Genomic DNA, 21,162 nt, shown 5'->3' with positions numbered 1-21,162 from the left:
TCTACATCTTTTTTCTCAAAATCTTTCCTTTTGGTCTTTGACCCCAACAACTTGATTCTGACAAAATGATTTCCATATCAATCACATACCTCTAGAGTATTTTGGAAAATAAATTTGAAAAATTATTTCTGTACAACTGGCAAAGCAAATAAAATGATAGATTGGGAACCAGAGAGCCTTAACTGCCAACAAAGCAAGTGGCAAATGTAAAAGATGTGTAGTAATTTTAAAAATTTATGAAACAAGTACCTTTCTTTGGTGTTTTGTCAGTATTCATTTCTGGAGACTCAATTTTCTTCCCAAGCCTCTGAGCAAGGCTTCGTTTTAGTGGAGGGTCATTGTCAACACCTTTTAGATCAAAGGAAAAATATGAATTTAGTTGAAACAACTTTTTTTCAAAAGAAAAAACACGAAGAGGAAAAAGCAAACAAATCTTGACATTAGTGGTTTTTTTTGATTTATATGATAAATAATAAAAGTTTCTTTGAAACTTGACAACACTCCACCTCAGAAAAGGTAAGGAAATTTTCAGAGTAAGATGACAGGACAGGGAATGAAAAAGAAATGAATAACCTTCAATATGGGACTCATTATAAACTAAAGTCAAAACTAAGAATGTGCAAAAAATTCTAACTGACTAACAGATGAATTCCAGTAACCAAAGTAACATAACAAACAAACCAAGAAGCTTATAGAATTTCAAAACTGAAAGGAACTTTAGAGATCACTGAATATAAATCATCTCCTTTTATAACTAAGGAAGATGAGGCTCAGAGAAATAATGTTTAAATAATTGAGAGGAGAAAGTCAGAAACAAAGTGTAGGCCTTCTGATTCCTACGCAGGAGCTCTTTTCAGTTTACTATTTTGTCTGGTATAAGCTAGTTAAATATAATGATTTCTAATAGTTAAATTGTTTTCCAGGTTTTCAAAGACCAATTTTCCTAAATATATGCTTGTAAGACTTTAAAATTAGTAAAAGACATTGTAGGTACTCTGAATCCCCAAGAGCTTATTATACAGTTTCCTTTCTCTAGCTCTAGGAAGTATTTAGGTTGCAAAAACAATTTTATAAACAGTTTTATATTTCTAATAGCAAAACCTTCACTAAAATGACAATTATCTTTTCTTATCCTTTGGAATCCTAGCAGCTAAATATATAATTTAAAATGGTAAAGGAGTTTTAAAGATTTGTCCATAAAAATACTACTACTATTGTCCACATAGGCACTATTAAATTGCTTTGTCAACAGTATTTAAAATGGTGTGAATGGAAATTCTGAAACCAGGAGGTTTTTCCAACCTAGGGAATAAGTACATCACGGAAAGGTAGTTATAGAAAATATATTAATGTTCTTTTTTAAAAAGACAGGAAAAATCAGAGAAATGCTTTAATTCTATTCTTTAAATAGGAAACACATGGCTAAGAAAGTGAGTATACTTATTAATAAATAGGAAGCTTCAGCTAACTGAAATCTCCACATAAAAAATTTATTAAGTCTAAATTTTGTCTTTGTTCTAAAAAAACTTGCTTAAAATTTTCTTTTTACAACAAAAAAGAAGAGAGGAGAACTATTCATGGTTTTGGTGGCTCAAAGTCTGCTAAAGAACAATTAAGAATAAAACCTGAATTTTAATGCATATAACTGTTGAAAAGATGAAGTATATATATACAGAACAAAAAAAGAATTGGGAGAAATAAATTTGGTGATAATGTCCATAAGACCTGTCTATAGGACTGGTGGTGCAACATCAAAAGCTTATTTTTGAGGGAAGTTCTGAGGAAGCTTTACTACTTGAGCTATTTCTAATATACCACAGCTTGTTACAAACACAAACAAAAGAATGTTTGCACAATATATCCTTACCTGAGAGCTTCCGTTTTCCTAGTCTTTCGGTAAGACTCAGTCGTACCAAGGGCTCTTCTCCTAAAATGTCAAACAATAAATAGCTTAAAGTTTACTATCCTTAACAACCATTAGTGCTTGGTGAATGCAGGACACTTGGCAATAACCCAAAAAATACTAAGAACAGTGGCCTCAAAATGATAACAAAAACTGACATTTGTGTGGAACTTGAAGGTTTTATGAAGTGCCAACATACAGTCTCTCATTTGATCTGCTCAAATCTGAGTTAGGTATTTCAATTTTTATTAGATGAGAAAAATAGAAGCTCAAGTTACATAAATAATTATGGTCACTCAGCTAATAAGTGTGAAAAGGATTCACACTCAAATCTTTCCTCATTCTAAGTCTAGTTTTGCAAAACAGTTTGTCTTTTTTTATGTCACCTAGATTTTCCCCTAGATCTCTTCACACACCATTTCCTATAGTTTATCTTTTGTAACAAAAGAATTTTAAAAAGAAAGGAAAAAAACAGAAACTCCATAAACATATAGAAGAAAAAAAATCTAACATTACATGCAATGTTATTCCTCCTTTTGTGTCTCCCATTTCTGTAAAGGGATGGGGATAGGACTGTTTTTCTGGCCATCTCAAATAAATAAAAACAATTCAGCATATTAAATAATGTGGCAATTCTTAGCAGTCATCGAAGTGAAAAACATGAATAAATATTGAAGAATATTTAACAAAATACAACATGAGTCAATTAATCCAGCATGTAATCATTCATGTTCTTTCCTCCATAGCAATCAGCTTATATCTTGAATTTAACAAATATTTGTGGACAGAATTCCTTATTAGGCACTGGAAGAGACAGAAAATTTAGAAAAGGCCTCAAGCTTGGTCCTAATGAAAAGATGAGAATACATATCTCCTTAACTTCTTTGTAGAGGTGAAGGACTATGTGCTCATATATTGCAACATTGTACATACTACTATATTTAGCTAATATGTTGCCTTGTGAACAGATTCAACTAGAATTACTGTAAGATTATAACCTGTATCAAATATCAAATTACTTGCTTTCTCAATGGGGAGGGGGGGTGTGGGATAGGAGGGTCTCCTTTGAAACTTAAAAGTTTTAAAAACAAATGCTAAGAATTGTTTTTATATGTAATGGGGGGGACACAAAATACTAAATTAAAAAAATTGGAGGAATAGGTGGGGTAAGAATTATTGGAAGAGAAGAAGCAGGAATTGAATAAAAAGGAAAAATATGCTTATAATCCTGTCTAGAGTAGTGTCAATGGGAACAGAAACAGTTAAGAGATGCCACAGATATCGAATCAAAAGTTCCACATGAGTACCAATGTACCTACTCATTATCACCACCCCCCCCAAAAAAAAGCTAGAGGAAGGCTATCCAGTAAGCAACTCCCCTTAAGATGATTTATGGACGAACATGTATACAAATCACACAGGATGAGGTACTCTGTACATCAATGAAGGGAAAAGTCATAATGAATTCACCAAAGTATCAAAACACCAGTCAGACTTAATAGTGAACTGAAGAGGAAAGGTGAGGGGGAAAAAAAGATTTGAGAAAGCACTACATTTTCAACTATAGTACACCATATAAATTCATAAGCTTTAAGAAACTACTGAGGTCAAGGAAACAAAGAAAAAAGAAGTCCTGATAAAGATAGGAAAACCAGGATAATATGATGTACAGTATCAACTTATCTTCCAGTGTTGTGTCTCAAGGATTTCTGCTTGACCCTGTGATATCTACCAATTTTATGAATGACTTGAATCAAGATTTAAATGACAATCAAATTTGCAAATGACAAAACTGGAAGAAATAACTAGAAATCTAAAAGCCAGTCACAGTCCAAAAAGATTTCAAGAAATTAGAACTTTATACTGAATGAAGATTCGATTTCAAAAGATGAATTTGAAGGAAAATAAAGTTTTTAATGTTAGTTTCCAAAGAAGAAAAACCAAACCAGGGGTGGCTAGGTGGCGTAGTGGATAAGGGGCAGCTAGGTGGCATAGTGGATAAAGCACTGGCCCTGGAGTCAGGAGTACCTGGGTTCAAATCCGGTCTCAGACACTTAATAATTACCTAGCTGTGTGGCCTTGGGCAAGCCACTTACCCCATTTGCCTTGCAAAAACCTAAAAAAAACAAAACAAAACAAAACAAAAAAACAGTTTCACAAGTACAAAATGCAAAATGGACAGAATTTTGAAGAGATGGGGGTTTTATTAGGCTACAAACTTAATATGAATCAATAGTGTGGTATGGAAGCTAAAAAAACTAATGTGATCTCAGGGTACATTGAGTCAGAATTTGGAACTGGGTGGAAAAGCTGGGGAAGTGGGGGAAAGAATAGAGAGGAAGAGAGAGAGTGGACTGAGTTATTGTACTATTTTTGTCAAGACACCCTAGAATGCTGTGTTCCATTCTGGGTGCCACATTTTAGAAAGGACATTGATAAAATGGAAGAGTTCAGATAATAGTAAATCAGGATAATGTAAATGGCCTTGAGTGTATGCCAAATGAGAACTGGCTAAAAGAAATGAGTATTTTAAGCATGGAAAAGAGAAGATTTAGTGGAATGGGGGAGGGGAGAAGGGAAAGTAGTTTCCAAGTATTTGAAGGGTTGTCACATGAAGACATACTATATTACAATAGTTTTCACAGGGGATTGAGCTAGAAGCACTGGGATAGAAGCTACAAAGAGGTAGATTTCAATAAGGAAAAACTTTCCAACACTTAGTTATCCAAGAGTAGAATATGCTACATAATATCCCTCAGTTACAAAGGTATCTCATTAATGTAATTGTTTTATATTTATTTGTTTATATTTGGCATTTACTTATGTGGGCATATTTGTTTCCTTGGAAACTCCTTGAAGGCATTAATGGTTTCATTTCTATTTTTGGTATTTTTCAGTGTCTAAAAGAGAGCCCAGCACATAGAAGACCCTTAACAATGACTCTTGATTGATTCATGTTTCTCATATTCATCCCTTCAACTTAAATACCACCATCCCAGATTCTTATTGCCTCCTGCCTGGACTACTGGTCCATACTGGTCTCCCTTTCATTAGACTGTCTTCTCTCTTATTCATCTTTCATACCACTGCCAAACTGTATAGGTACAATCGTGTCATTCCTCCCTACAACCAGCTGCTAATCTACCTTTATAGTCATAATCCATGTTACTAACTTTGACCTCATTTCTGGGCACTCTCTTTTTGGCATTTTACCCACTGTACTTTGCTAGAAATGCGATCCAAAGTTCTATCATGGGCTCTCTTCTCTTTTCCATCTATAGTATCATTAATCTCTCTGCAGATTGAATCCCCAATCTCTATATATAATCTTCATCTTCCTTCTGAATTTCAGTCACATTATAAACTGTATGGTTTGCTGATACCTCAAAAGATCTGGAAAAGAATTTGCTATCTTTACTACAAATCCTTCTCTTCTCAATTTCTGGGGAGGGCACTATAGTCCTCTTAGTCACCCAAGCTTGAAATATTGAGATCATCATCAATTCCTTATTTTCATTCACCACCACCCCCATCAAACCCATTGCCAAAACTTATTATTATTTCTACCTTTACAATACCTCTCATAAAAAATCTCCTTTTTCATTCACATAGCTACTACCCTAGTATAAACCCTCAACATCTTTTGAATGGATTATTACAATAACTTTTTAATTAATATCCCCCTTCTACTTTCACCTTACTTTAATCCTCCTACACTTAGCTGCCAAGCAATTTTCCTAAAGCACAAGTCTGACTATATTACTCCCTTACTCAGAGTCTAACTCCAGGATCAAACATAAATTGCTGGTCCTTCCGTCTCTTCACAATGTGACCCTTCCTCTCTTTCTAGTCTTCTTACAATTTACTTTTCTCCTTATACTCAGCAATTCCATTATATTGCTGCAACTACTATTTTCCAGTCCTGGAGATTTTTTCCCTTTTCTGTGTCCTATGGTGAAAATGTGCTCCATCCTCACCTCTTGGTTCCCTGGCTTTCATCAAGATTCAGCTCAAATCTCCTCACCTGCAAGAAGCCTTGTCTATCCCTCCCCATCTACACTGGCCTTTTCCTATAGCCACCCTCCACTGATTCTATGTGCCATATATATTTAGTGATGAGTATGTCTCTCCATTAAAGGCAATCTCTCCTTGAGGGCAGAGATGGTTGTTGCCCTTTTTTGTGTCATTTGAAGTTAGCACATGGTATATTGCTTCATAAATAATCACTGATTGATTCCAGGAAACATTCTCATCAAACAAGAATTCCTAAGGTTTCCAGGCAGGTTTGAGTTGCCCTAGGATCCAGGCCATCAAGTAGATCCTCAGACAGCTGAAGGACTAGGAAGAAAAAAGCTTCTCCATGGATGTCATCACTGGCCTGGTCCACACATGGCCTCTTCTGTGATTGGAGGTATTTTTATCATGCAGCCTTCCAGGTCACCATTATTCTTACCCTCTTATTACTATACTCAAGGAAATGAGTTTTCACTACCCTTATCAAAAAAGGAGGTGCCTGGATTTAATTATCTCCACTATCCTTGATGGTAAAAACAAAAACAAAAACAAAAATCTGGTTTTTTTCTTCTGAAGGTAAAAAAGCAATCAAATGATTGCTAAGGCATTTTCTGGTATTTTTTGGTATTCTTGTAGCAATTATTTTCCTTTGATTTAACTTCTGAATGAAATTAAAATATTTCAAGGTTAAATCATAATTGTATACTATATTTTTCTTATTGTTCTTTTCTTATTATAAGTCCTGATTTTGGTTAGTTTTGAAGTGATGATCTGACTATGCAGACAGATGATTCAGCAATAATTCTCAAGTGAATAAATCTTTTCCTATCTGTTAAAATATGATTAATTTCATTCTCTGTGGTGTAATTTGATAACTGTCTAATACTGACCAATTATTTTTTCCTGAAGAAAGTATTAATGATATTGTGGCATAAGGTTTCTGGGTAATCAAGACTTTGACCTCTCATCTCTTTTCTTCTGAACCATATTTTCCTGTGTATTTCTCCTTATCTTCACTTTTCCCCATTATTGTACTGAATAGCTAAGTATCAGAGTTACACACTGATATAATATGGAGAGACTCAATAAGTTTTGTTGAATTTTTCTACCACTTTATCCTCAAGAATCAATTTTCATGGTGATCTTTTGCAAATATTTATCCTAAGTGCTCCTACACATAATGGCAAATATTCCATGAAATAATGTTTTTTGATGACCTTTGAGCATACTATAAAACTCTCGTCTGTACCTACTATTTATACATTTACTTGCAATTTTTGTCTTCTGGTTTTGTTTATTTCACTAATGTTAAGAGTGATATGATTCAGGGCAGCTAGATGGCGCAGTAGATAAAGCACCAATCCTGGTGTCAGGTGGACCTGAGTTCAAATCCTGCCTCAGACAGTTCGTAATTACCTAGCTATGTGACCTTGGGCAAGTCATTTAACCCCCATTGCCTTACAAAAACAAAACAAAACAAGACTGACATGACTCAGTAATTTTAGCAATGTGCCCACTCAGTCTTTGCACAGGGAGCTAAAGGACAGAAGTCAAACTAAAATCTGTTGACAGTCTAAAAATGATGTGGTTCTTAGCAGTCTCCTTTTTTTCTGCTACTTTGACACCATCACTATAGAAGTAAAAGAGGGTTATAGGAAGAATTGAGGTCCATTTTATTTTTATTTCATAGATTTCCATGGACAAATTTAATTACTAAGGTAGCTTACCTACTGATAGTGTGCATTTGCATGCCAACTTTCATAAATCATAAAGTATCATAAAGTAATTTTCCTAAGAAAAAGGAGCACCATTTCACTCCCTTGCTTCAAAACATTTGGTACTTCTCACTGCCTCCAGAAATAATATAAACTCTGGCTCTAACCTGTGTCCTTCAGTCTCATTTCACATTACTCTTTACATTCTACTACATTGTACAATTTGTTGTTCCTTCAAAACAACAATGTATCCTCTGCTTTGATGCACTTGCATAAGTCATCTGTTATCCCTGGCCAAATGCTCCTCTCCTTTCAGAATCCTTCAAGTTTAGTGACTATAACACCTCCTCCATGAAGCTTGGCTTGATTCCCCCACCTCACTCCCGCTTGTTAATACTCTCTCTATACTCATGTGTTCCTAGTTTCTGAACTCCTTTAGCTCTCCTCACTTTCCCTGTTTATATAATATTTATGTCCTTATTGTACACCCCAAGCACAATTTAAGCTCCTTGGAAACAGGTCTCTTTCATTTTTGTAGTTGTATTCCCAGTGCTTTAAACTTAGTAGCCAAATTTATATTCTTACTATCTTAATAAACAGTTACTACCTATTGAATCTCTCCTCTTTAATGTTTCTTCTTCAAAGCCCAGTTGAGGTGCTTCCTGCTTTAATAAACAGGAGATCTCCAATTCTCCCAGATAAAAGTGATTTCCCTTTCCTTGACTTTTTTTTTTTTAAGGTTTTTGCAAGGCAAATGGGGTTAAGTGGCTTGCCCAAGGCCACACAGCTAGGTAATTATTAAGTGTCTGAGATTGGATTTGAACCCAGGTACTCCTGACTCCAGGGCCAGTGCTTTATCCACTGCCTCACCTAGCCGCCCCTCCTTGACTTTCTCAAACTGTTCTATTTAATTTTTCTAATTTAAATTTGCATTTTTTAAAATATATTATTTTTTTTCTAGCATTTGTGCATCTCTCACTCCTCCTCTTAGACCTAAAGTCCTCGAGGGAAAGAACTGGTTTTTTTTTTAATTTTTTTTTTTTGCAAGGCAATGAGGTTAAGTGGCTTGCCCAAGGCGACATAAGCTAGGTAATTATTAAGTGTCAGAGGCTTCATTTGACCTCAGATTCTGACTCCAGGGCTGGTGCTTTATTCACTGCATCACCTAGCCAGCCCAGGAACTGTTTTTTTCAAACTTTGTATCTCTAATGCCTAGTAGCTATTTAATTGTTTACTTAATCAAATTACAACTTCTAAGTGGATCTAACTTCCTGAAAGATAAGTTATGCCATGGTCAAGATCTTCTTTTTGCCAAAAATGAACTCTCTCATCTTCCAGTCCTATGAGGCCCAAATCAAACACTATTCTTCCACAAAATCTTCCCTAACAAGCCCAATAAAAATTGATTTCTCTTTCTTATAAACCAATCATTTGTTTTTGCCTCTTTTTATAGTAATTTGTGTACAGATCTTAACTCCTCCCATTAGATTTTAAAACTCTTTGTGGGCATAGACCATTCTATATACCCCACAGTGCACATAGTAGGCACATAATAGGCAATCAAATATTTGAATGAAGAAATAAATGCATACATGTAAGCATGAAAAGTTCAAAAATAAAATACTAACATATTCAAAATCATCAACATCATTCTATCTGCAGATACTTCAACAAAAACAAAGGTGGCAAATATCCATTTTTTTGCTCTGCCAGTTGTATAATCAAGGCAGTGACAAATCCAAACCCTACTTATATCTTACCTTGTTTGTTGGACAGAGTCACTGTCCTCACCACAGTTCTGACATTCTCTTTCTCAGGACCTGGAATGGGTTGAGGTTGAAGTAAGTGACCAGATGTTCCTGAGGGTCCTTCTGAATAAAGCAAAAAACAAAAACCATTTAAGGAAAACAGTAAAACTATTTTTAAGACTTAAGACAAAGTATCTCCCAGTAGATCTTTAATAACTCAGTAATATACTTCTGATTTCCAAAATTTTATGTCTACAGAACCAGGAAAGTTACTTAGTAACATATAGTAAAGGCAAAACTGTGAAGGTTTGGAATCAGAAGATCTGGATTTGAGTTCTGTCTCATAACTTAGTAGCTATGTTATTCTGAGCAACTCATTTAAACTTTCAGGACTTCAGTTATCTTATCTGCAAAATGAGAAAGTTGAACTAGATATGTATAAGATCCCTTTTAGTGCTAAATCTACATTCCTACAATCATACCAAAAAGTGTTATTGTTGCTAGCAAAGACCAACTTTAAGTTGGTGGTTATTTTCCTAATTTTTATATAACTCTAAATGTTGGCTGGTAATTGCTTACACAGAAGAACCAACACTGGACTAAGATTTAAAGTTATGGATTTTATTCCATGTCTGGCTGGCATCAATCTATTCTGTATTCATGGGCAAATTAATTCTCTTTCTATACCACAAAATTCCCTACTCAGTCAAATGAAGATAATTATCCTAGCTTTCCTTTTCCTAGGGATGCTGTGAAAATAATTCTTCAAAGTGTCACTCTAAAACTGATTCACTTATAGAAACAGCAAGAGGACCAAGTCTAAAGCCACTTCAATTTAAGCTGCCTTTACTTCTCTGACAGTAATTATAATAATTACTCTACAAGAAACCTATTTTTCTTTGTTACCATACTCATTTCTATCTAGCTGAGTCTTACTTCTTCCTCATCTTTATGTGTGCCAAATACACTTTTTAGACCTGAATTCTTCACGTAAGTAGACCCATAAAGCTGTTCATCATGTAGGATATGCTTGATAAGAGTGTCCAAGAAAGCAACTGCTTATATACAAACTTGGCATTTTAAAATTTAGTAGAGTTCAAATCTTTGACACTATCTGTATAGACCTGGGCGAGTCACTTCCTTAGCTTTAAAACAAAACTGATTTTTCCAGAAAAAAAGAAGCTATAAAAACAATTTATTAATTTTATTTCTTATATTTGCAAAAAATATTATTCCCAATTTCAAGAAAACTTCATCAAAAAATTCTCAAAAACGTTACCTCCTTGCTTCTTAGATTTTTCCTTCATTTTCTTTGACTTGATTTCTTCAAGAGTTTTTATTCCAAAATTCAAGCTATCACCTACAAAGCCAAAGGGATTAATAATGAGGAAATGAAACAGTAAAGAGGCAGGGTATAATATCATAGGAACTTTACAAAAAAGGTCAGGAATTAGTGAATGTTTCTGTAAGACATAGCTAAGAACAGAAGTTCATGACTAAAGGCCCAAGACTTTGATATACTTATTTTCTTTAGTAATCCTATATATTTTATGTTATGATTTTTGAGACATTAGTTTGACATGGGATCCACAGAACAAAAAAGATTAAGAACCTCTGGGGTAAAGGAATGGCATTTAACACCTATTCTTACCTTGCTTTAGACTGACTCCAGGTTTACGGGCACCAGCTATGCGTAATCCATTATGAACTTCAGGAGTTGGTTGCAGAATAGGTGTTTTAGTTTCATCTCCTTCCTCTGAAAACTGATCTAGATAACAAAGTCAAACAAAATTTAAAATGATGAAGACTTACAGTTTCTTTGATGGTTCTGCCTCTTATTCACTGGGTAACTTTCAGTTGAATTCTACTGTTTCTGAATCTCCAAAATGAAGTTGATACTTACCATCATCATCTTCATCATCATCTGCAGCATTGATTACAACTGGAGGATGTGTGGGACTGGGAACATTTTCCGAACTTTCTACTTTCATTACACCACGAAGCTGTGGGGAGGGGTTGGACTGGACAGACAGCTTGTTCTGTTGCATTGAGAGCTGACTAGCTTTCACCTCTTCATCTGGTGACTCAGGCACAATGGGTAAAATAGCTAAAAGTGAAAAGTGAAAAATTAAAAAATTAGAACTCCAAATGACTTTTGCTACATATACTAGATTCAATAGTTTTCATAAAATTTTCTTATGTCCCTTTTAGATTCTAGTTAGAATGTATGCCCTTCAGATGAATTAATCATCTTCTATTTTGTAATTTCTCATATTCTATAAGAGGAATTACAAATATGCAACTGTATTCAAGACATATAAACATCTCAAAAATTTTACTAACTTCTAATAATCTTATGAGTTCTAAAAATCAGAACATTTGTTAAGCAAAGAAATAGTAGCAAAAAAATAGTAGATAACCTTCAAAATCTATATTAATTTAACTGTTCAGCAACAGATTCTTATTTACTTAATCTTTATTAAATAAATGTTGAAAAATTCAAATCAATAAATGTTTAATAAATACTTGCTATTTAGTTAGTACAATGCAATGGTAAGTGCTAAGAGAAATACATAACTTAGATAAAACATCAAAACCTTGCAAAAAAAAAGATTAGCAGAAACTACCATTGTATATAGTTGGAAGAGGAAATAAAAAAAATGTTATGCCAAGCTGGCACAGAGAAGGGAGAAAAGAGACACAGAATGAAGAAAATCAGTTTCATGCATGACATAGTAGTATCTGATTGAAGTAAATGTTGAGTGGATGAAAGGGAAGGACATTTCAAGAACAGGGAACAGCACAAGCAAAAGCTTGGAGATAGTAAAGCATAGAGAGAGTGTACAGTCCAATTATGACTCTAGTATCATAAAGACAGAAAGAACAACACTATGAGAAAAGGGGAAATATAGGGTTGTTCCAGATCATAGAAAGTCTTGAAAATCAAGTTAAGGACTCTGCCTTTATTTAATAGGCAATAGGAACAATTAAAGGGGTTTGAGGAGAGAAGTGATCTGACCAGATACATGTACAAAGAAGATAAATCTGACCATGAGATAAAAGAAGGATTGGATGAAGGAGAAAGTGGAAATGAGGTCTATTATGAGTCCAGGAGGGTGGCAACAAGGCCTTTAATTAAGAGTTGTGGCAGTACAAATGAAGAGGAGAGAAATCCTCCAGATATCTCAAACCTGATGACCAACTTGTTGGTTGACTGATTCTGGTGGTATCATTTGTAAAGAAGCATTTATTAAATATCTACCATATGTCAGGTACTGTGCTAGATATTAGGGATAAATCCCTTGATCTAAAGAAATTTTTATGTTATTAGGAGACAAAATTTGTATGCATATAATTACATATAAAACAAATCAAGATGATTTGGGGGAGGAGGCAATAAGCAGCTGGGGAGATCTGAAAATCTCACGTAGAAGGTGACATTTAAGCTGAACTTTGAAGAAAAACTCTACGGAAATCCAAAGCAGGAAGTATTGTAATTATTGCTGAAGAATGAAGATGGGGCTTCAGAAGAGAAAGACCAATATTGGAACGAAAAAGCTAATTAAGAAGGCAGCGATTAAGAAGACAATTTGGATTTGAAAACATAGCTTAAAATAAAGGAATGATAAATACTTAGCCATAAATGGAATATACTGTGTGAGGATGGATAAAAATATTTTTGCTTAAGAGTTTTCTAAATCTCACCAAAAGGATTTTATTTTTTGGCAGTGGGGTTAAGTGACTTGTCCAAGGTCACAGAGTAGGCAATTATTAAGTGTCTGAGGCCCAATTTGAACTCAAGTCCTCCTGACTCCAGGGCTGGTGTTCTATCCACTGCACTACCTAGTTGTCCCAACCAAAAGGATTTTAAATGGAAAAGAGAGAAGGGAGAAAAAAGCCTACATGTGTCTGTTGAATCACGAGTAAGTAAACAAGCAAAGTAAACAACAAAACAAAAAAACAGGTTTCAGACCCTAAAAAAGATGGGCACTGGAGTAAACTAAAGCAAGGAAACAAGTAACTTCAATGGTATCACTGGTGGGACAGGATCCATGACTGAAATATGAATAGGGAAGGTTAAATCTATTAAGAGAGAAAACTGTGTGTGTGTGTGTGTGTGTGTGTGTGTGTGTGTGTGAGAGAGAGAGAGAGAGAACTGCACTTGTAGAGTAAGAAGTTATATTTTACAAAAAGAAATGTTTCATACACATCAAAGTTTTATAGTCACAAACAAAAATGGCCATCAGTTGGGGAATGACTAGACAAACTGTGGTGCACAAATGTAACAGTAGATTATTGGACTGTAAGAAACAAGGAGAATAATGAATCTGCTAGAGACAAGCAAGGAAAAACTTATGTGAACTGATGAAAAATGAAATAAACAATAAGAAAAACAATTTCTACAATGATGTAAACAATGGAAATGAAAGAACAATCATGACTGAATATTTCTAAATTATAAACCCAAGCATGGCCCTAAGGTATAAAAAGATATCCCACATTCATCTTTTGAAGAGGGGGATTATCAATGGGTGTGGTACATTATAATATCAGCTTTCCCCCCCATATAATTATTTTCACTTTTAAAAGAATTCTTTTGATCTATATGGATGTCTTTTGTAGAAAGGGGAAATTATAGTGCTATCAAAACAAAGATTATATATAAATTTCATTTTTAAATAAAATTCATAAACTGGATAAGGAAGCATAGCTGAGAGCCTATGTATGAAGATCAATTGATGGAGAAGATAGAAATGATACTGGCGTTGCTGTACTACAGATCTCCTGCAAAGAAGAAAAAGAAAAGAGCAAAGATATGTTAGATAAGGAAGGACTTCAATTATCTTGACATTTAGAGTTCTTTTCACTCAAAGCAGAGAAACTGATACATTTTTTGTTTCCTTCATTATGAATTATTTTTCAAGAGACTGAAGGAAGAGAGGAGGGATAAGAGCAGTATAACTCAGGTATGCGATTAACAAAAGGACTATTAATAAAATTCTATTTTTAAAGAGATGGGGGGGGGACTTTCAGAATGGAGCCAAGATGGTGGCGCAAGTTAGCATGCTTCTGAAGCTTTTCCCTAAACAATACTAAATGAATCTTCTACACAGACATAAAGATACAGATCCCCCCCCCCCCAAAGGCTGAAATATGTTTTCAACTGTTGACTTTGTGGAGGATCTTCAACAAAGGTCTTTCTCTTCAGGGGTGGTAGGGAGGGGAAAGAGGAGGTAAGGCCACTAGGTGGGAAAGTGGGAAAACCAGTGGGAGGCTTTTAGCCACAGTGCAATCTAGGTCCCTGAAGCTAGATAGCAAGTCAGCAGGGAGGGTGCCAACCCCAAACAAAATCTGAAGCCTGGGAACACTGGGGTAAAAGACAGGACTCGGTTGGGGGAAAAAAACCACTGCATAGGCAGAGCCTGGACATAAAGGAGGAAACAAGTCTCTGCATAAGCAATGCCTGGCATAGGCAACTTCTTGGCCAATGATAAGTCCAGAATCAGATACCAACCCCAGCACAAAAAGCATGGATCTACAGTTCCTAATTCCCCAGGAGCAGAGTTCAAACAATAAAAACGAGCAAAAAAAAAACTAACAATAGAAAGCCATTATAAAGATAGAGATGATAAAAATGACATGTCACAAGAAGAAAACAGTGACAAATTTCCTAAATAAGAAGTCTCAAAGGATTCTAAGAATTGGACTCAAATTCAAAACCTTATAGAATAGCTTAAAAAAATAAGAAAAAGAGAAAAAAGAAATGAGAGCAGGAAAATTATGAAAAACTGACCAAAGAAATCAACTCATTTAAAAGTTAAAAATAACCAACTGGGCAAAAAGTAACTTTTCAAAAAAATAAAACTGACCAATTGGAAAAGGAATGCAACATCCAAAATTCAAATCGACCAACCTGGAAAGGGAAATACAACTTGGCAAAAGGTAAAATTGACTAACTGGAAAAGGAAGCACAAAAGCTAACTGAAGAAAATAAAATCCTAAAACTTGGAATTGGACAAATAGAAACTAATGAATCTATAAGACATCAAGATTCCAACAAACAAAGTCAAAAGACTGAAAAAACTGAAGAAAAACACAAAATATCTTTTTAGGAAAAGCAAACAACGTGGAAAATAAACACAGGAGAGATAATTTATGTATTATTGGTCTACCTGAAAGCCTTTATTAAAAAAAAAAAAGAACTTGGAAAATATCTTTCAGGAAATTATCAGAGAAATTATCAGAGAAAATTGTCCAAATATCCAACTGTCTAAATATCCAAATATTGAAGACAAAATAGCTCTTGAAAGAATACACAGAATTCTTCCAGAAAGAGCCCCCAGGATAAAAACTCCAAGGACTATCATAGTCAAATTTCAGAATTCTTAAATAAAGGAGAAAATACTGCAAGCAGTCAAAAAGAAGTAATTTAAATACAAAGAAAGCACAACCAGAATTACACAGGACTTATTAGCTTCCTCATTTAAGGATCAGAGGGCAAAGGACCTTGGATTATAACTAAGAACTTACTACCCCGAAAAATTCAGCATATTCTGTCAGAGGAAAAGATGAATGTTCATTAAAATAGAGGACTTCCAAAATTTCCTGATAAAAAGTCCAGAACTGAACAGAGAATTCAGTCTTCAAACACAAGACTCAAGTAAATGCATAAAAGGATAAATGGAAAGGGAAAAAAAAAAAAGACCAGTGTTAGTCAAGAACATTAAATTGTATATGCCCCGACAAGGGAAGATAACACTTGTAACTCTTAGGAATTGTATTTCTTTTAGGATTGTTAAAGGGTTGAAAATAGTTGAAGAGATTGTACTTAGAGGATATGGCATGACTGGTTCTAGTCCTTAGTTATCCAAGACCACCAAAATGACATCACTATGTTTGAGACAAATTACAGTGCCTCCAAGTGTAAAAGTGGCTAATCAGACCAAACCGAGCTCAGAATGTTCTACCAAGGGCACAAATAGTCCATGTGAACACCCGAGGTGTTTACTCTAAACATACATATCTTGAGTTTTCTTTCACTTACTTTAATTCTGTTGTGCTCAGAGATCTCAGTACCTTCTCTGATAGGGGTAACCTATGCTGGATGGTCCTGTGTCAGTGTCTCCCATGCCTTATAATCAATGCTAAAGTTCTTAAGAGAGACCTATAGCATCTCCCAGTACTTGGAATACTTAAGAGGTTCATTACATAATTAAATAAGAAGTGACTTGACTTTACTAGATACTTGGAGGTTTATAGTACTATAGGAACAAAGGGTAGGATTGTACTTAGAAGGGTTGGACATAAAGAGATTAGGAAGCAATTTTATATTTATATATTTATATCATTTAGTTAAAGAGGGTTTCAGCCATGGTTGGGGTGCTAAAGGAACAGTGGGAGAGACTGTACCTGATACTTTGGTTTGGAAAGGACTACAGGACTATTGGAGCACCACAGAGATGGAGAGAGAGAGAATATATTTAGAGGGATTGGACGTGAAAACACCATGAAGCGATATATTTTGCTTTAAGTTTTGGTGACAATTGGAGGAAAAATGCTGGGGGGTGGGGTACAAATAGTTCATGAAATGACTTTGGTTTTGCATGATTTGGCTCATGAGGATTGTATGCTCATGCAGGGTACTTGAAAAAGGGCTATGGTATAATGTAATTATAATTTGATGTGATTCAAGTGTATTTCTAATGAGACAGAAGAGGAAAGGAAGTGAATATGCAGCACTGCCACATCAATCAACCAACCAACCTTTGTTTTATTGTACTTTAATAGTACTTTTATCAGGTCAGATAAAAGGAGAATATTTTGACAAGACAGGGTTAAAACAATAAAAAAAATAAAAAGATAATTAACACCAGATGAAGAGGCACAAAGACCTATTAGAGTAGAGGGAAAGAAGGGAGGGTGTAAACACTGAATAAATCCTACTCAACAGATTTGGTGCAGAGTGGGAATAACATAGATTCCTAATTGGGTTTATAAATAATCTATTCCCCTAAAAGGAAGTAAGTGGGGGGGGGGGGGGGAGGAAGGGAAGGGAAGGGAAAGAAGGGAAGGTATAAATGAAAGTAAACTTAAAATTTAAATTTAAAAGAAAAGTTAAAGGGGAAAGGGAATAAAACAGTGGCGAGAAGGAATAAGAGGAAAGAGAAAAGTATGATCGGGGAAAGATAACATAGAAGGAAATAAAGATTTAGATTTAACTGTGAATGTTAATGGGATGAACTCTCCCAAAAAATGGAAGTGAATAGCAGAATGGATTTAAAAACTATAATCATATGATATGTTGTTTACAGGAAAATCATTTGAAGCAGAAAGATACACATAGGTTAAAGGTAAGAAACCATGAATGATTGGACTCTGAGACATATGGAAAGAATTACAGAAATTGGTGCTGAGTGAAGGGAGCAGAACCAAGAGAACATTTTACATGTTAACAATAATTCTATGAGTTGATCAACTCTGAAGGATGTAGCTCCTTTCAGCAGTTCAGAGAGCTAGGACAATGCAGTTATGGACAATGCTATCTACACGCAGAGGAAGAAAATAAACAAAAAACCTACAGAATCTGAATGAACACTAATGCTCACTAATATTCACTTTCCTATGCCATGTTTTCTTTCTTTTCACTTAGAACTAATTCCTTATATAGAAAATGACTAATATATAAACATGTTAAACACAAATGTACATGTACAATGTTCACCAGATTGTTCACTGCTGAAGGGAGGGTAGAAGGAAATTATGTACTTATACATATGCATGTGGATGAATGTTGAAAAACTTTTATAATATGTAACTGGGAAAATAAAAAAAAGGCAGAGGAAACAATAAGAATTGTTATATTGATTTTAATTCTTCTCCTTTTCTCCTTGATAAGGGAAGGGATTTCTGTGTGTTCCCAACACCAGGCATAGGGACTTACCTATAGATCATCTTTAAGAAGTGTTTATTGGCTTGGATTGGATTTAGTTTAGAGCTGATAAATTCAAGCTTGTTTTGAAAGTCTTTGTGGGTATGATAAAAAAATCAAGAACAGAAAACATAAGAATGATAAAAAAATGTGTGAAATTATTTAAAATAAAAACAGAATTTACTTTTGCTTGGAGGTAGGAAAAGGCCTTCAACATAGCGTCCCCTGTTGTGATGAAATGCACAATTTAATTTTTGACATCCCATAGGTTGATTTTCCCAGTAGCATGGAATCTCACTCCGCTTTTTCTGCAGAGAAAAAAAAAATCAAATTTGAAATGAAGCAGAAAGATACACACAGGTTAAAGGTATGGAGTACTACTGTTCTATAAGAAACCATGAATGATTGGACTCTGAGATGTATGGAAAGAATTACAGGAACTGGTGCTGAGTGAAAGGACAACCAAGACCTGATATAGCCTCTAACCTGAAGACCTCCAAGGAAGAGGAACTTAACACCTTTCAAGGCAGTTAACTGCACTGTCAGGAAGCTTTAATTATTCATCTTCTGACATGCAGTCTAAAATGATCTTTGCACAACATGTACCAATTTCTCCTGGTCTCTCCCCAGGGGCCAAACACAGCAAAACTAATTCTTTCTCTACACAACTTCTCTTAAAATACTTGAAGCCAAGAGATATGTTGCCCTGCATTTTCTTTTTTCCAGGTCAAACATCCCCACTTTCTTCAAATGATCTGCCTACAACATGGAGGTAGGGGCCTTAACCCTTCTGGTTACTATCCATTCTCCAGATTATCGATTTTTTCCTTAACCCGACACAACAGTCCAGATTAAGTCTGATAAGCACAGTGTACAGAGAGGACTCTCATTACCCTATTTCTGGAAGCTATACTGCTCTTGATGCAACTCAAGATCACATTAACTTTTTTAAACTGTCACATTAGACTGCTGATTTTAGTAGTCTTGCAATCTACTAAAACCACCAGATTTTTTCAGAACTACCACCTAACTATCCTCCCTCATTTTATATTTAAGTTGATTTTTTTGGTATAAAAGATAATTCATTTATATTTAGCCCAATGATCTAGCATGACAAAGATCTTTTTTGGATCTTAACTATCTTCCAGGATGTCAATTACCTCCCCTCCCAGCTTTGTGTCATTTATAAATTTGATGAGAATACTACCTATATAGTTTTATCCATTTACACATAGTATTCCTTGAATACTCCCTCTGGATACTTCTGCAATGTTAACATTGAACCATTTACAAATATTCTCAGTTTGGTCATCTAATTCCATCTGACTGGATTATTTTTTAATTCATAACACTCCATCTTCTCCCCAAATATATCCTCAATATTCTCCATTTCTAACCTTCCTACCTATGAGTCAAGGAAGGCAGCATAGGACATGTGAAAAATAATAAGACCTATATAGACAATGAGCAAATATTCTTTTGAAATTTGTAAATGAATATTATAAACATTGCTATTTTATAGATGATGATGATGATGATAATAATAGAAATTATTTACTTGCTTCTTGCTTGAAGGCAGCAGAAATTCAGTGTCCCAATTCATGATCTGATATAAATTTTCCTCGCTACTGAGGGCTTTGGTTTAAGAGACTTAACCTTCATAAATTTTAACAACGCAGATTGATCTACTACAGCAAATCCTCCTCTGTTTTCTACAATCATATGAGATTTAAGCTATTCAACCTTTTAGGTTAGGGTTAGGGTTAGGGTTAGGTAAGTTCAAAAAGTTTACAAGCTCATAAAAAAAGCATGCTACTTTGTCCTGTTCCTCTCCTAAACATCAAACTACATAAAGCAAAGAGATTAAAGTTTTTAATTGTCCCATCAACCAGTATTTCTTATCTCAGGTTACTGATGATCAAATGTCACTAAACTTTGACTGAACACTTACATCAATTTCCATGTGTCGGAACCTGCAGACCTGTCGAAAACAGCGCCCTTCCTGCCACAGTGTGCAAACAGTCTCATTTCCTAGGGCAGCTTCACAGTGCCGAAATGGACAGCTATCTCCCTAAAATGAATGGGAAAAAAAGTTAAAAAAATTATAAACTGAAAGATTCACATACATCTATAAACATAAAATTTTGTTGCTCAGTGATAAGTTCTTAATAGGGAGGGTCATAAGTCAGTAAAAATTCAAGGAAAGTAGGACTAATCTAAGGGAAATAGATTCCACTTTGCAAAGATTTTTTAAAGTTATTTCTTTTTTTTAAAAATTTATTTCTAAAGCAATGGGGTTAAGCGACATGCCCAAGGTCAGACAGTTAAGTGTCTGAGGCCAGATTTGGGTGCTCTACCTCCTGCACCACCTAGCTGCCCCTCTTTACAGGTATTTCTTGCAGTTGTTACTATTTTATTTCATCTGACCTAAGTTATAGATTCAGAGTCCAACAACAACAAAAAAAGTAGCAAGTAAAACCTGAAAAAGATATAAACAGTAGCTTAATTTCAACCTGACCTAAATATCCTGAGTACTATAAGAAAAGCTAATTCAAGATATAAAATAAAAATATTACACACTAGACCAGGAGGTAGGTATGTTCTATAACATGTGGAGCACATATTATTAATATTTTGAAATCAAGCACCATTTTGGAGCAATAAAATTATATTCTTAGAATCAATAAAACAGTCAGGGTTTTGCTCAAAACAGAACCACACACTTATTTGGGCATTCTAATCATGATATCACTAAAGAAACTCAGAGAAAAGTTTTTCATATGAAGACATAGATGTATAAATTATGAAAGAAACAAATAATATAAACATCAAAATGAAGGGGTTTGGAAAAGC

General features: G+C 34.7%; 1 protein-coding gene across 5 annotated transcripts in view; it reads right to left on the bottom strand.

The window, feature by feature from the left end:
* The window catches only part of ZC3H11A (zinc finger CCCH-type containing 11A), a 38,895-nt gene that overhangs the window by 7,323 nt on the left and 10,410 nt on the right, over positions 1-21,162 (bottom strand). For all 5 annotated transcript variants that reach the window (XM_074222426.1, XM_074222425.1, XM_074222423.1 and 2 more), the window contains 8 exons: positions 20,261-20,380; positions 18,494-18,617; positions 11,284-11,487; positions 11,032-11,148; positions 10,660-10,740; positions 9,393-9,503; positions 1,868-1,927; positions 250-348 (listed from right to left, as the gene is read on the bottom strand). In XM_074222426.1, the coding sequence (XP_074078527.1) occupies positions 250-348; positions 1,868-1,927; positions 9,393-9,503; positions 10,660-10,740; positions 11,032-11,148; positions 11,284-11,487; positions 18,494-18,617; positions 20,261-20,380 (916 nt within the window). The remainder of the gene's footprint in view (positions 1-249; positions 349-1,867; positions 1,928-9,392; positions 9,504-10,659; positions 10,741-11,031; positions 11,149-11,283; positions 11,488-18,493; positions 18,618-20,260; positions 20,381-21,162) is intronic.

This window comes from Macrotis lagotis, chromosome 2, assembly GCF_037893015.1.
Source record: "Macrotis lagotis isolate mMagLag1 chromosome 2, bilby.v1.9.chrom.fasta, whole genome shotgun sequence".
NCBI classification, from domain to species: Eukaryota; Metazoa; Chordata; class Mammalia; order Peramelemorphia; family Peramelidae; genus Macrotis; species Macrotis lagotis.
The sequence above is the reverse complement of the archived record's forward strand: the minus strand, read 5'-3'. Positions and strand labels throughout refer to the sequence as shown.